General features: G+C 52.6%; 1 protein-coding gene across 3 annotated transcripts in view; it reads left to right on the forward strand.

Annotated features, from left to right (window-relative positions):
* EPHB2 (EPH receptor B2) overlaps positions 1-14,835 on the forward strand; it is a 213,165-nt gene that overhangs the window by 170,380 nt on the left and 27,950 nt on the right. For all 3 annotated transcript variants that reach the window (XM_061148144.1, XM_061148142.1, XM_061148143.1), the window contains exon 6: positions 6,160-6,284. In XM_061148144.1, coding sequence (XP_061004127.1) covers positions 6,160-6,284 — 125 coding nt within the window. The remainder of the gene's footprint in view (positions 1-6,159; positions 6,285-14,835) is intronic.

Here is a 14,835-nt window from a genome sequence, read left to right on the forward strand (position 1 = left end):
GCAGTGGGGTCTGAGAGTCTGGGGTTTGGGGTGGCGTCTCTGACACCCCCAGTGCCAGCGACTCTTCCCCCGCCCCTCTAAGCTCATGGAATCTTCTGGTGAAAGGGCAAATACCGAGTGGGGGTCTCTTTCCTTAGAGCTCAGCGCTGAATGAGACCCAAACCCACACCCTCTTGCAGTAGCCAGACCCACAGGCCTCCCGACTTCCTGCCTGTCAAAGGACCCTAGTCCCAGAAGACCCCAGAAACCCCCTCCTCCTACTCCTTCAGGCCCTGGGGGAGAAAGAGGCTCACAGAAGGAAAGGCTCCTTCTCCAGGTTTCAGCTGAGGAAGAGACTGGAAGTTTCCCCCCAGGGCTTGCTGGGGGCAGCGGGGCCCCTGACCACCTGCTCCCACTGAGCAAGGCCCTGCCCGGCCGGCCTCCCCCGTCCCCTCTCGACCCCTGCAAGCCTCTTTTGTGCTCGCTCCCTGGGGCTCCATCTTCTTGCAGGGGTCACGGGGCGCCCCTGACCCCACCTCCCTGCCGGTGCGCCCGGCTGATAATTGAAAATACCAGAATTCCCTAAAGAGCAACTCACAGGGCAACCTGACACCTCAGGGTGGGCGGCGGGCAGCCAGGAGGGATGGGAGATCGTCCAGCTGTTCCCTTTTCTCCGCCGTTAATCCCCCCGGATTCCAGGAGAAAGGCCAGCCCTCGCTGGCCCGCCTTGATCGTCTTCCCGGCGAATGCCTCCTCCTTGCCACACCCAGGGTGACGGGGCTTATGGGATCAGAACCCGGGTTCGCTGCCTGTAACCCAAGCCTACCAGCTAAGCCCACCAAACCCAGACCCCCCTGACCGTGGGCGACCTGCCTCCACCAACAGCTGAGCGCCCAGAGCCAGGACGGCCGGGTGGGCGGTGGGCCACGCTGTCCTTAGAGGCCCGCTGAGACCCCCTGGCCTCCAGACCTCCGTGGTCAGCCTGCCTCTGCCACAGCCAGCAGAGAGGACAGGAGATGGATGTGCGTGGGCCTGGGTTCACATCCCAGCTCCGGGGCTTGGTAACTTTGGGCCAGTTTACCTCATACCTCAGTGCCTCCACTTCCTCCTCTGTGAAATGGGGATAATAATAATACCAGCCTCATCGGGTTGCTGTGAATGTTAAATGACTTAACTGATATAAAGCATTTGCCGAAGTGCCTGGCGTGGAGTGAACAAGGAAGTGTCAGGTGTTAGCTGCGGGCCTTCCTTCTTGTGTGTGTTACCACCCCTACTGCAGACGTCCTATGGCTGCCCAGGGCCTCGGGGATAAAGCCTAAGTCTGGAGGTCTGGCCCCCACCTGCCTCTGCAGCCCCGTCCCTATGCCTGTCCCGAAACTACTTGTCCCACTGCGTCCGGACTCCCCGAGCCTGCAGGCCCCAGAAGACTCTGGCCTGGGCAAATGAGAGGGCAGTCTTGGGCACAAGTCTCCAGGCACAGCTCAGCTCCTCACTAGCTGTGACTTTGAAGTCATCATGCCTCTCAGAGCGCGCGCACGTGTGTGTGTGTGTGTGTGTGTGCGCGCGCACGCACGCTTAGTCGTGTGTGACTCTGCAACCCCATGGACTGTAGCCGGCCAGGCTCCTCCTGGACAGGAGCCTGGACAATGTAGCCCCCATTGTCCATGGGATTCTCCAGGCAAGAATACTAGAGTGGGTTGCCATTTCCTTCTCCAGGGAATCTTCCCAACCCAGGGATCGAACCCATGTCTCCTGCCTCAGTTTCCTCTTCTGCAAATTGCAGCTATTAACCCTCACCCCACACTGTTATTGAGAGGCTCGAACAAAACTCAGGTCAGCTGCTCTGTGGCCAGCGCACAGGGACACACCCCCAATCACTCACGGCGCTGACCAGGTGCCGGACACCACACTATGAGCCCGAAGTGTTTTCACTCCTCCGTCCTCAAAACACCCCCGACACGTGTAACCATGAAGCTCACTTTGCAGATGAGGAAACCCAGATGCTGAGAGCTCTGACCACCGCCCAACCCCCCACCCCCAGCTCAGCGAGGGGTGGGGGGGTCTATCAATTTCCTTGTTAATTTCCAGTGTGCATTTACTTGGAATCAGGCTGATCTCACGGTAACCAGAGGTGTGCTGCTGAAGAGCCTGAGGGCTAGTTCCAAGGGCTAGCCCTCCAATGCCTGGCTGCATGAGCCTTGAGCAGGTCACCAAATAGCTCCAAGCCTCAGTTTCTCCATCTGTAAACTGGGGATGTTAATAGCCCCCAGCTCATAGGGCAATTGTGAGAATGCTGTGTTACACTTGTGTCTGGTTCTTTGGTGGCGGCGGGGGGGCCGGTGTTGTTTATCATGTGGGATCTCAGTTCCCCAACCAGGGATTGAATCCATGCCCCCTACATTGGGAGCACGGAGTCTTGACCACTGGACCACCAGGGAAGTCTCTGCTGCTGCTGCTGCTAAGTCGCTTCAGTCGTGTCCAACTCTGTGCGACCCCATAGACGGCAGCCCACCAGGCTCCCCCGTCCCTGGGATTCTCCAGGCAAGAACACTGGAGTGGGTTGCCATTTCTTTCTCCAATGCATGAAAGTGAAAAGTGAAAGTGAAGTCACTCAGTTGTGTCCAACTCTTAGCGACCCCATGGACCACAGCCTACCAGGCTGCTCCATCCATGGGATTTTCCAGGCAAGAGTACTGGAGTGGGGTGCCATTGCCTTCTCCAAGGGAAGTCTCTATACCTGTGTTAATAGGTGTTGAGTGCCTGGAATAGGGCGTGGCACAGAATAAGTACTCAGAAAGAGTTAGGTTAGCGGCTTTATCCTTGTTATGATTATACTCATGCACACAGCCCTGAAAACCCTTCAAGTGACTTCATGGAGCATGAGTGTATGTTGCTTTGTCCTGCTGCTTACTGTCTATGTAGCTTCAGGCAAGTCACTTTACTGTGATTCTCAGTTTCCCCATCTGCTAAATGGGCTGAAGGAGCTCTGCTTCACAGGTAGCTGTGAGGATTAAATGGGCTCGTGAATGTCAAAGGCTTAACACAGTGCCCAGCTTAGCAGGTGCTCAATAAACAGTGGTTAGTGAGGCAGAAACAAGGAAGACGGAGTCTCCTTGTTTGACTAAGGAGGAAACTGTAGGGAGTTCAGTTCAGTCGCTCAGTCGTGTCTGACTCTTTGGGACCCCATGGACTGCAGCACGCCAGGCCTCCCTGTCCATTACCAACTCCCGGAGCTTGCTCAAACTCATGTCCATCGAGTCCGTCCAACCATCTCATCCTGTCATCCCGTTCTCCTCCTGCCTTCAATCTTTCCCAGTATCAGCGTCTTTTCCAATGAGTCAGTTCTTCGCATCAGGTGGCCAAAGTATTGGAGTTGCAGCTTCAGCATCAGTCCTTCTAATGAATATTCAGTACTGATTTCCTTTAGGATGGACAGGTTGGATCTCCTTGCAAGGAGGCAGGTCTCTAATCTTCCCAAGAAGCCTGCTGCCCCCTGGCGGGACAAGAAACTGAGTTGAGGGACAGATGAGCTCCCTTGGGGGTGGGGGGTAGGGCGGGTGCAGAAAAAAAGGAGGACTTCAGGGACACCTGGTCCAGGCTCCAAGTCCTTGTTGTGGGTGATGCCACCCCTACTAGGATGTCTCGGGCCCATTTTTCGCAGTTCCTTGAGGTGCTGGAGGGAAGCCTGGACCTGCTCGGGCCCACGCTGGCCCCTCCTGGGCTGATGCAACTCCAGGACCAGGGTCAACCAGGAAGGACAGGCAGGGAGCATTTGAGCTGCAAGCTCTCTGGGATCTTCCAGCTGTGCCCACGGTGCAGAGGAGGAACCAGGTCCAGAGAGGGGGGCCACCTGCCCAAGGTTGCCCCATCCTGGTTGGAACCAGGCTGATCTCACGGTAACCAGAGCTGCACTGGTGAAGAGCCTGAGCCACCAGTTTCAAGAGTCAGCCCTCCACTGCCTGGCTGCATGAGCCATGAGCAGATCACTGAGTAGCTCCAAGCCTCAGTTTCTCCATCTATAAACTGGGGATATTAATAGCCTGCAGCTCATAGGGCAGTCAGTTCGCAGCAGGCCAGAGAGCAGGCCCTGAGTCTTCTGACCAAGAGACTGCTCCCTCCACCCGGGGGACGAAGGGGCGGAGACAGAGCAGGAAACAGGTGATGCATCTCAAGTGCTCATCCTCCAGGACCCCCTACCCGTCCCTGGCCTACGCTCCTGTCGGTGTGGCCAGAGCCCCTGCAAAGCAGGATTTGGGTGGGAGGAGAAGAGTCAGCCTCAGCCTCCTGTGAGAATTGCCAAGATGGTTGAGACAGGGCATCCGTTTGTCGTGGACCCACCCAGGAACCAGGAGAGACTACAGGAGGTGCTCCCCCAACCTCAGTGAGTCCTCAGCCCCTCCCGGGACCATGAAACCCTCAGGCCCAGAGAGACAAAGGGGATCCCCGCTCTAGCCACGCCATAGGGAAGAACCAGGCCAGAACTCCTGGATGAACCCTGCTCTGGGAGCAGCAGACCTGGGTTCAGACCCCAGCATCCCCCCGGATGGGCTGTGTGATCTCAGGAAGCCTTGTGCGGCTCTGAGCTTTAGGAGCTGAACCTGTTGGTGGGGCTAATACAGCCCCCTTGTGACCAGTCAACTCAGGACACACGTGCCTGAAGGGTCCGGGGCCACGGCCAACACGACATAGGTGCTTTGTGCAGGTTCGTTCCATTTAAGAAGAAGGCAACTAGCACGGGAGTTGGAGGGGGGGGGGGGGTGCTCTGTGAAAGAAGGAATCAAGGAAAGCGCTGCGAGCTTGACTTCACCATGACCCCGGGACAGCTTACAACCCTGTCCAGACCTCAGTTTCCACATCTGTAAAATGCGGGAACAGGACTAAATTATTTCTAAGGGTCCTTCTAGCTCCAAACACAACCTCCTGTGACTTCTTGTCTCATTCATCTAACTCCCCTCCATGAGGGCGCTAGCAGCCCTGCAGGGAGGGATGGGTGAAGTTCCCATAACATGCGATTAACATGTTAACATGCACGGTTCAGTGACGTCATAGTGCGGTCACCATGTGGGCGCTTACCACCTCTACCTACTGCCAAAACATGTTCATCACCCCAGAAGAAGACCCCAAACCCAGCATTCCCCATGCCCCCTCACCCAACCCTTGGCAACCACAATCTACTTACTGTCTCCATCACCTTATCTATTCCACACAGTTGGCATCCGCCCTTAACTTAGCACAGATTTGAGGTTTATCTTCATCATAGCGTATGACAGTGCTTCATTCTCTTTTATGCCTAAGTAATATTCTGTTATATGTGAATGCCACAATTTGTTTATTCATTCATCTGTTGATAGACATTCATCTGTTGATAGACTCAGCACAGCACACCTTTTGGCTGTTGTGAATAGTACCGCTGTAAACATCCATATACAAATATTTGCTTGAATAGCTGCTTTCAGTTCTCTGGGGTATGTGATTAAGAGTGGAATAGCTGGATCACAGGGTAATTCTATGTTTAACTTTTTAAGGAGCCACCAGACTTTTCCAGAGTAGCTATGAATTGATTGATTGATTGATTTTAATTTTTCTTTTTCTTTTACTTTTTAAATTAATTTATTTATTTTAATTGAAGGCCAATCACTTTACAGTACTGTGGTGGTTTTTGCCATACATTGACATGAATGACGTTATTTTTATATGTTTATTTTCGGCGGTCAGTTTTATTCATTGCTATATCCCTCCACCTAGGAGGCACTCAATGTAAATTTCTTGAAGGAACGAATGAATCTCCCACCTTCTCTGCTTCCCTGTTCTGGAGCTCTATCACCATGTCTAGGGACTCCATAGACCGTAAGCTTCGAGAGAGAATGAATGACATTAGGTCCAACCCCCCCGGGGCCAGATCAGAGAAGGGGCCCAGCGGCTCTGTCTTGACCTGACGTGGCCGAGCTTCTGCGGGTGTGGCTGGAGTGGCCGGCGTCCATAACCTGAAGGTGGCCCAGGAGAGCAGCGCCCGTGGCCCCTCACTCTGTCATCGCCTGCGGATTGGCTGTGTGACTTAGGCCAGATGCCTCCCCGTCTCTGGTCCCACAGCTGTCTGTTGTCTGGGCACCTTTGAGGTCGGGTCAGAAGCTGCACCTTCTCGTGCCTGCCCCGCCCCCTGACCTCTGACCTCTCTTTCAGCTCCTTCGGCCGTGTCCATCATGCACCAGGTGAGCCGCACCGTGGACAGCATCACCCTGTCATGGTCCCAGCCCGACCAGCCCAATGGCGTCATCCTGGATTATGAGCTGCAGTACTATGAGAAGGTACCTGTGTTCCTGGGCGCTCACCCCGCCCCCCACCTCACGCAGGGACCACCCCCCGCCCAGGCTGGTCTCTGGGCTTCTACCAAATCCGGCCAGACCAGGCAGGCCAGTGAAGCAGAAAGAGCCCTGGCCTCAGCTCTGCTCCTGCCCAGCTGTGAGACCTCAGGCGGGTGCCTTGACTTCTCTGAGTCTTGCTTTTCTGGTCCTAGGCATCAGGCCACAATCTCAGTAAAATGCAGTGGTCATGGCTTTTCCCTACCAAGACCCCTTTCATCTGGACCCTGAAGGGCCTGGTGTTCTGAAAACTGGTTTTCCCAAAAGCCGCATTTCTGAAATTCTAATTAGTGGTGTATCCATTCTGAAGCAGAGATTTGAAACTGCTCAAGAGAGCTTCCATACAGGGGGAGAGAACGGAGCCTCCAACCCACGTGGCTCTGATTCCAGGTAAAACACCTGTTTGCATTTGCCCGAGTGCCCTTTGTCTGGGGACAGGGGTCTCTCTTTGAGCTTTTAAATCAGACCCCATGACTCCCTCGGGGACCCAGGGTTGGAAGCCACTGGTGTCAAAGAAAGAGCTGTGGACAAGGAATGAGAAACTGTAGGTTCAAACCTCAGCTCCATCCCTAACCAGCTGTGTGTGACCTTGAGCAGGCATCTTTCTCTCTCTGAGCCTCCGTTTCCTCTCGTGTCAAATACAAATGAGACCACCTTTCTCGGGTAGGGGTGGGGGGGTCGCTGTGCAGGTGAAGGAGAAAAGGCAGATGTGGTGCCCAGCATGGTCTGGCCCTCAGCAGAGAGGAGTATGCTTTCCCTTCCTCCCTTTCCTGACCTGCATGCCTCTCGTGAGCAAGGGCTATATGACATAAGACCAGGTGAGCTCAGCACATCTGAATGTGCAGGCTGCCCAGTACAGAGACAGCGGGGGACAGAGCAGCTGACCATCAGAGGCCCAGGGAACTCTTGACTGATGGCTTTTTCACCTGCTCCCTGAGGCCGTCCCAGGGAGCCACAGAGACCGCCCCTGAGAAAGGGGTCACTGAGCCCTCATTCAGACTAAGGTGTAAATGACTATAGGACGTGCATTAGTTAAGGGTAAGCCCACTGAAAAACAGAAAAGAATGGAAAGGCTTTCCCTGACTGAGAGGGAGAGATGGAGGCAGTTCCAGCCAGCCTGGCTGGAGTCCCGCCTTCTGAGGCCCCGCGCAGCCCTTCCACTCCGTTAACTCCTGGCTCAGCTGAACTCTGGTGAGTCTCGGAGGTTCAGCAAACACCTGTCCAGCCTCACCCAGCTGGCTTGTGATCGTTTCCTTGCTCATCCCCTCCTCGCAGCAGTGCATTCCAAGAGGCCAGCGACCACAATTGTCCTGTTCACCATGTTCTCCCAGGGCCCAGGGGCTGCCTCCAAGGAGACACTTGATAAATGTTGGGCAAATGAGCAAGTGAGTTCCTTCCTTCCTGCAGTCTTGGTGGAGGGTGGAGTCCTTGCCTTGTCTCTGCCATGACCCCCGCCTGGCACACAGTAGGCACTCCAGGTGTTGTTGGTTGGCCTAAGTCCAGATGATGGGAGGCAATCAGCTTCTCCCTCACTGTGCCATGGAGAGGCTTGAGGGAGCTGGGCACCCAGCTTCCAGGGTGGCTGGACCAACTGCTGTCAGGCCCAAGAAGCCTCTGGCTTTGCAGAAGCCAGCCTTCCCACCCACTCTGGAAGGGATAGCTTAGCAGCCCAGAATTTAAAAAAAAAAAAAAAAACTAATTAAGAAGCTTTATGATTAAATGAAACTGAAAGTGTTTGTCCCCAAAGATGGGAGCGGAAATGAGAAATCCCAGTGCAGGTCCTGCCTACGACCCATTTCCTACCGAGACGGGAGGGGCTGGGGAGGCTGACGGAGGTGTGAACCCGAGGCAGCTCTGCCCTACTTTCTGCCACTGCCCAGGCATCCCCAGGCCCCTTCCAGGGGTGCAGGACCAGCAGACCCTGCAGCTGCCGCAATTATCCCCTGCGCACCTTTCCTGAGCACTCACTATGTGCTGAGCGTATCACCTCTGGTAACCCCATTCCTCCTCGCAGCAGTGCTATTCATCCCATTAGACAGGAGGGAAAACTGAGGCAAGAAGTTGTGTGAGTGTCCAAGAGCACCCAGCTGCTAAGTGGCAGAGCAAGGATTTGACGCTCTGCTCTTACTCTTCACCTGGCCCTCCTGCCTCCCAGCTTTCTCCCAGAGATGTTCTAGGGTGACTGTTAAGAGGTGGATGGGACCAGACTCTGATGGAGAATTCTAGGCACAAGTGATGAGAGCGGGGCAGACCGGAGGTACAGCTGTCAGCCCCTCCTCCCAGGGCCTGGGTGCAGAAAGAGGCAGCTGGGCTCTGCCAGTGGGGAGATAGACATCGGTTCACTCAGCATTCGCTGTCATCAGCTTTGGACTGGGCCCTGAGCTGGATGCTGGGGTTATGCAGAGTAACCAAGCTTGCCTGGAGACCTGAAGACTTCACAGTTCAGTTCAGTTCAGTCACTCAGTTGTGTCTGCTCTGCGACCCCATGGACTGCAGCACGCCAGGCCTCCCTGTCCATTACCAACACGCGGACTTACCCAAACTCATGTCCATTGAGTCAGTGATGCCATCCAACCATCTCATCTTCTGTGGCCCCCTTCTCCCACCTTCAATCTTTCCCAGCATCAGGGTCTTTCCAAATGAGTCAGCTTTTCGCATCAGGTGGCCAAAGTATTGGAGTTTCAGCTTCAACATCAGTCCTTCCAATGAACACCCAGGACTGATCTCCTTTAGGATGGACTGGTTGGATCTCCTAGCAGGCCAAGGGACTCTTAAGAGTCTTCTCCAACACCACAGTTCAAAAGCATCAATTCCTTGGTGCTTAGCTTTCTTTATAGTCCAACTCTCACATCCATACATGACCACTGGAAAAACCATAGCCTTGACTATATGGACCTTTGTTGGCAAAGTAATGTCTCTGCTTTTTAATATGCTGTCTAGGTTGGTCATAACTTCCCTTCCAAGGAGTAAGCGTCTTTTAATTTCATGGCTGCAGTCACCATCTGCAGTGATTTTGGAGCCCCAAAAAATAAAGTCAGCCCCTGTTTCCACTGTTTCCCCATCTATTTGCCATGAAGTGATGGGACCGGATGCCATGATCTTAGTTTTCTGAATGTTGAGCTTTAAGCCAACTCTTTCACTCTCCTCTTTCACTTTCATCAAGAGGCTTTTTAGTTCCTCTTCACTTTCTGCCATAACAGTGGTGTCATCTGCATATCTGAGGTTACTGATATTTCTCCCAGCAACCTTGATTCCAGCTTGTGCTTCATCCAGCACAGCATTTCTCATGATGTACTCTGAATATAAGTTAAATAAGCAGGGTGACAATATACAGCCTTGATGTACTCCTTTTCCTATTTGGAACCAGTCTGTTGTTCCATGTCCAGTTCTAACTGAGTTGTGGATGTGACTGGAGATGGAAGACTTCACAGTCCAGGGGAAAAGACAGGTTTGGACACAGTCATTAGACAAGATGTGATACAAACCATAGAAAAGCCAGCAAAGTTTTCGGGGGGCACCAAGGAAATACCCATAATTCTGGCATGGATGAGAGGAAGTCTTCATTTAAGTGACAGTTGAGCAGAACCTTGAAAGATGCTAAGAGTTCACTAGACAGACAAGTGATGAGGGTGGGGTTTTTCTGGGCAGTAAGAACAGCCTGTGCAAAGGCCCCAGGGCAGGAATGTGCTAGCTGCCTTCAGTGAACAAAGAAAAGTGTGGAAGAGCCACAGGAATGAGGGAGAGATCAGTGGGGGAGGAGCTTGGGGAGGGAGGTGGGTTGGGTTGTGGTGGGTCTTCCAGGCCTTTAGGGTCTGGACTCAATTTGATAGAGTCTGATAGGAAGCCATCAGGAGATTTTGGAATGATGTGATCTGATTCATATTGCTTTAAAGATTCCTATAACTTGCCACATGGAGAATAAACTGCAAGGGGGGTCCCAGGGACACAGGTAGACCCAGCACAGGGCTCTCATGGGATACCAAGTGGGAAATGAGCGTGGCGTGGAGTTGGAGGGCTGGCAGCAGATATGCGGGCAGCTGACCAATTCAACCAGTATTTTGGAACTCAGAGGACCAGGGAAGCGTGAAGGATGACTTCTGGAGGATGGTGGTGCCTCTTCCTCAGGACAGATGCAGGTTGTGTGATTTGCAGGTATAGGTTCGGTACTTGCCAGGGGTATGTGTGCTTAGCTGCTCAGTCGTGTCTGAGCCTTTACAACCCCGTGGACTGTAGCCTGCCAGGCTCCTCTGTCCATGGAATTTTCCAGGCAAGAATCCTGGAGCGGGTTGCCATCTCCTCCTCCAGGGGATCTTCCCGACCCAGGGGTTGAACCTGCGTCTCTTGCGTCTCCTGCATTGGCAGGAGGGTTCTTTGCCAGCGGTAGGGAGGTGTAGTCAAGAACAGACAAGTGTGCAGAGGACACGGAAGTGAGAGGTTAGGATCCAGGAGAGTGGCCGGGTTTAAGGAGAGAAAGAAAAAGTTGTACATGAACGTCTCAGAGGAGACACCAGCAGAGGAGGGGTAGGAGGAGAATCAAGAGTGGTTTCTGCCCCGCGCCCTCAGGTAGGGCTGTGACATCCCCGCACCACCTCTGCCTTCCCGAACCAGCCCCACTTGGCGAGGCGCGGCCAGGCTGCTGGTGGGGAGATTTATTTCTAGGTAAGCCGGCTCTCACCGGCACTTCAGAGTCCTTCTGGTGCCTGCCATCGATTTCTTTAACGAGTGCTCCAGATCCTCCCAGGTAGGGAAGTCCGAACCGAGCCCCGCCCCCCAGCCTTCTTCAGAGAGGGCGCTTTTGGAGCGGGTTCTCGCTTGGCCTTTCCCCAGCTCCACGGGGATTTCCTAGCCTGCCCGGAGCCCGGAGCTGACAACCGCTTCGCAGGAAGGCTTCTGGATGCCGCTGACGAATGGCGTTGGCCAGACCCGGGCGGGCCGCTCCCATTGGCTCCGGCGTCCCAGGGGAGGTGGCCTCCTTTGGCAGCCGCCCCAAAGCACACAGGTTCACACTCCCCTCGGCTCCCCCAAGAGCTCAAGAAGAGTTATTTGTGAGGCGGATGGGCCCGCGTAGGCCACATCAATTTATGTGTTTATTCAACAGAAACTTCCACTTGGCAGAAGTGGAAGGGAAGGATATTCCAGAGAGAGGGAGCAAAGGCCGGGGGAGGAGGGGGTGAACTATGAAAGGCCAGGCTGCATTCAGGTTGTTGCCGAGTGTATGTGTAGCAGTAGCGACATGGAGATGCTTGTCGTTCATTCACTCACTTTTGCATGCATTCATTCATTTAATGAACATTGGTGAAGGCTTATCCTATCACGTGTTGATGATAACCATGATGGCGGTAGCCTCCGTTTACTCTTTTTTGTGTGTTAGTGGTTGTTGTTCAGTGGTCAAGATGTGTCCAACTCTTTCCGACCCGGTGGACTACAGCATGCCAGGCTTCTCTGTCCCAAGTTCATGTCCGCTGAAACGGTGATGTCATCCAACCGTCTCATCCTCTGTCACCCTCTTTTCCTCCTGCCCTCAATCTTTCCCAGCAATCAGGGTCTTTTCCAATGAGTCAGTTCTTTGCATCAAGTGGGCAAAGTATTGGAACTTCAGCTTCAGCATCAGTCCTTCCAATGAGTATTCAGGGTTGATTTCCTTTAAGATTAACTGTTTTGATCTCCTTTCTGTCCAAGTGACTCTCAAGAGTCTTCACCAGCACCACAGTTCGAAAGCATCAATTCTTCGGCATTCTGCATTCTTTATGATCTAATTCTTGCATCCGTACATGACTACCGGGAAGACCAGAGGCTTGCTATGCTAAAAGCTTTGCCCATTTTTTCCTATTAAACTTCCACAGCCACTCTGTATGGTATATAGTGGTGTTATTCCACTTTAGAGATGAGAACGCTGAGACTGAGAGGGCTTAATAGATGCACCCATGCCTCATTGGTCCACTGTGTAAGGCCTCAAACGAAGTGCTAGTGAATTTCATACTAAATTTCTTCCCATAATCCATCATTGCTTAATCTTTATTCAGATAATGGAACTTCAAAGAGAGAGAAAAAAGAGAGTGGGGAGAGGGAAGAAAACTGATGGCTCTAGGCAGCATCTCCAGTGTGCCAAGCACTGCCTGATCAGACTTTATCTTCACAACAACCCTGAAAAATTGGCATTTATTGCTCCATTTTCTGGAATAGAAAACAGGGGCTCAGAGAAGTGAAGGGTTTTTCCCAAGACTATAATGCAAAGCAGTGGGAGAACTGGCATCTGAAATGACTTCCAGTCCCCTGCATGGCTCAGACAGTAAAGAATCTGTCTGCAATGCAGGAGACCCGGGATGGATCCCTAGGTCGGGAAGATCCTCTGGAGGAGGACATGGCAACCCACTCCAGTATTCTTGCCTGGGAAATTCCACGGACAGAGGAGCCTGATGGGCTACAGTCCATGGAGTTGCAAAGAGTCAGACATGAATGAGCAACTAACGCACATACCAATCCCCTGCTCAGCTCTGTGTCTGGTTTTAGAGACGGGATCCACTCAGGCAGTGCCTCAGCTTCCCAAGGCAACTCTGCCTCTAGCAGTTTCCTCCCATCTACCTCACACAATCAAAAACTTCTAGCCTCTCTTAAGTGGGGGACCCACCTAGTATGCAGAATCCAAGCCCCTTTTTCAAACCTGAGCCCATCCCATGTTGGACAGCGGCACCTACTGGCCAAATCTGGTACTGCTCCCTAGATTCCACAAGTGAATAGTCAACAGTTTAATACTCATTCATTCATTATGTCAGTACTTAGTGAGCACATACTGGGTGCCCAGCCTGAGGGTCCCAGAGATGAGCCAGACAAGATCTATGCCCCAGAGACTCCACAGACTTTAGAGAAGACACGTTTATATCAGAACGATGGGTAGGAGAGGAGACAATGGACCTGCAGCCTCTGACTGGGACATTGGGGAGGGCTCCCAGGTTTCCTAGGTAGCTCAGTTGGTAAAGAATCCACCTGCAATGCAGGAGACCCTGGTTCAATTCCTGGGTCGGAAAGATCCCCTGGAGAAGGGATAGGCTACCCACTCCAGTATTCTTAGGCTTCCCTTTTGGCTCAGCTGGTAAAGAATCTGCCCGTGATGCGGGAGACCTGGGTTCAATCCCTGGATGGGGAAGATCCCCTGGAGAAGGGGAAGGCTACCCATTCCAGTATTCTGGCCTGGAGAATTCCGTGGACACAGTCCATGGGGTCATAAAAAGTCGGACACGACTGAGCGACTTTCACTTCCACTTTCCCCAGCCAAGGTAGTAACTGTGTTGAGTCTTGAATGATAAGTAAGAGAACTGCCTGACAAATGAGGAAAGTGTAGTTCAGGTGGACAACAGCACTTGCAAAGGCTTGGGGTGTCCAAGGAAGGTCAGATTGGCAAATAAAATACAGGACACCAGGTTACATTTGAATTTTCTTTTAATGTTTTGGTATACCTCAAAGAATTCACAGGACATACTTATACTAAACATTAGTCATTGTTTAGCTGAAATCCAGATTTAGCTGAGCATTCTGTTCTGTTTTGTTCTGTTTTTCTAAATCTGGCAACCCCAGCAGGGAAAGGGGAAGCAGCTACATATGTCTGGAGCCTGGAGGACCCTGGGGATGTGGCAGGAGAGACCAGCAAAAGCCGAGTCATGGAAAGTCTAGAATTGGGGAAGGACTCTGCATGCAGGCCCCTGTGCCTGGTCCAGGGGAACAAAACACAGTCCCTTCCCTCCGGAACTTACAGTCACAGGAGTGAGATAAGCATGGGCGCAGGGCACTGGAACACGGCCGAAACCCCCTCCTGTGGTACCAACAGCAAGTGCTCCAGGGCTCAGAGGAGGGGAGACACATCTGGCTGGGAAATCAAGGGGGCTTCCTGGAGGAGGGGGCAGGCAATCTGGCGTGGGTAAAGAGACTTCCTATCTGCTGCTGCTCCCACATCCCAAGCTCTTTCGTACCTCCTTACCTTTGTACCTACTGTTCCTTTCCAGGACCACCCTCCCCTTTCTTTGCCTGGGTGACTTGTATTTATTAAGATTCCACTTCAGTTCCCCCCACTCATCAAGACTCTTTCCAGGCTTCATCTGGTATCCCCGACCCAGGCCAGGCCACACGCCCTTGGTCTCACTGTGCTTACCCTACCGTGTAAGCCTTTCATACGTATCAATTCATTTCTTTCTCTAAACAATCCTTTGAGGTAGCTATTATGATTATCCTCCCCGTAATACAGATGAAGTAAAGGAGGCAGAGAGAAGTTAAGAACCTTGCCCAAGATCACAAAAGTCATAGAGTCAGGATTTGAACCCAGAAAGTCTGGCTCCAGTTCATTGTTTTAACCTCTATACTGTAAGAACACTGTAATTACAGTGTAGTTGTATAATTACATAATAGGATAGTAGCTACAATTATTATCTATGATAACATCGCCCACACTGAATTTGTTGCGTGAACATTTTTAAGGGCTCTGTGTACCCAGACATACACATGACTA

The sequence above is a fragment of the Dama dama genome, chromosome 8 (genome assembly GCF_033118175.1).
Source record: "Dama dama isolate Ldn47 chromosome 8, ASM3311817v1, whole genome shotgun sequence".
In the NCBI taxonomy this organism is placed as follows: Eukaryota; Metazoa; Chordata; class Mammalia; order Artiodactyla; family Cervidae; genus Dama; species Dama dama.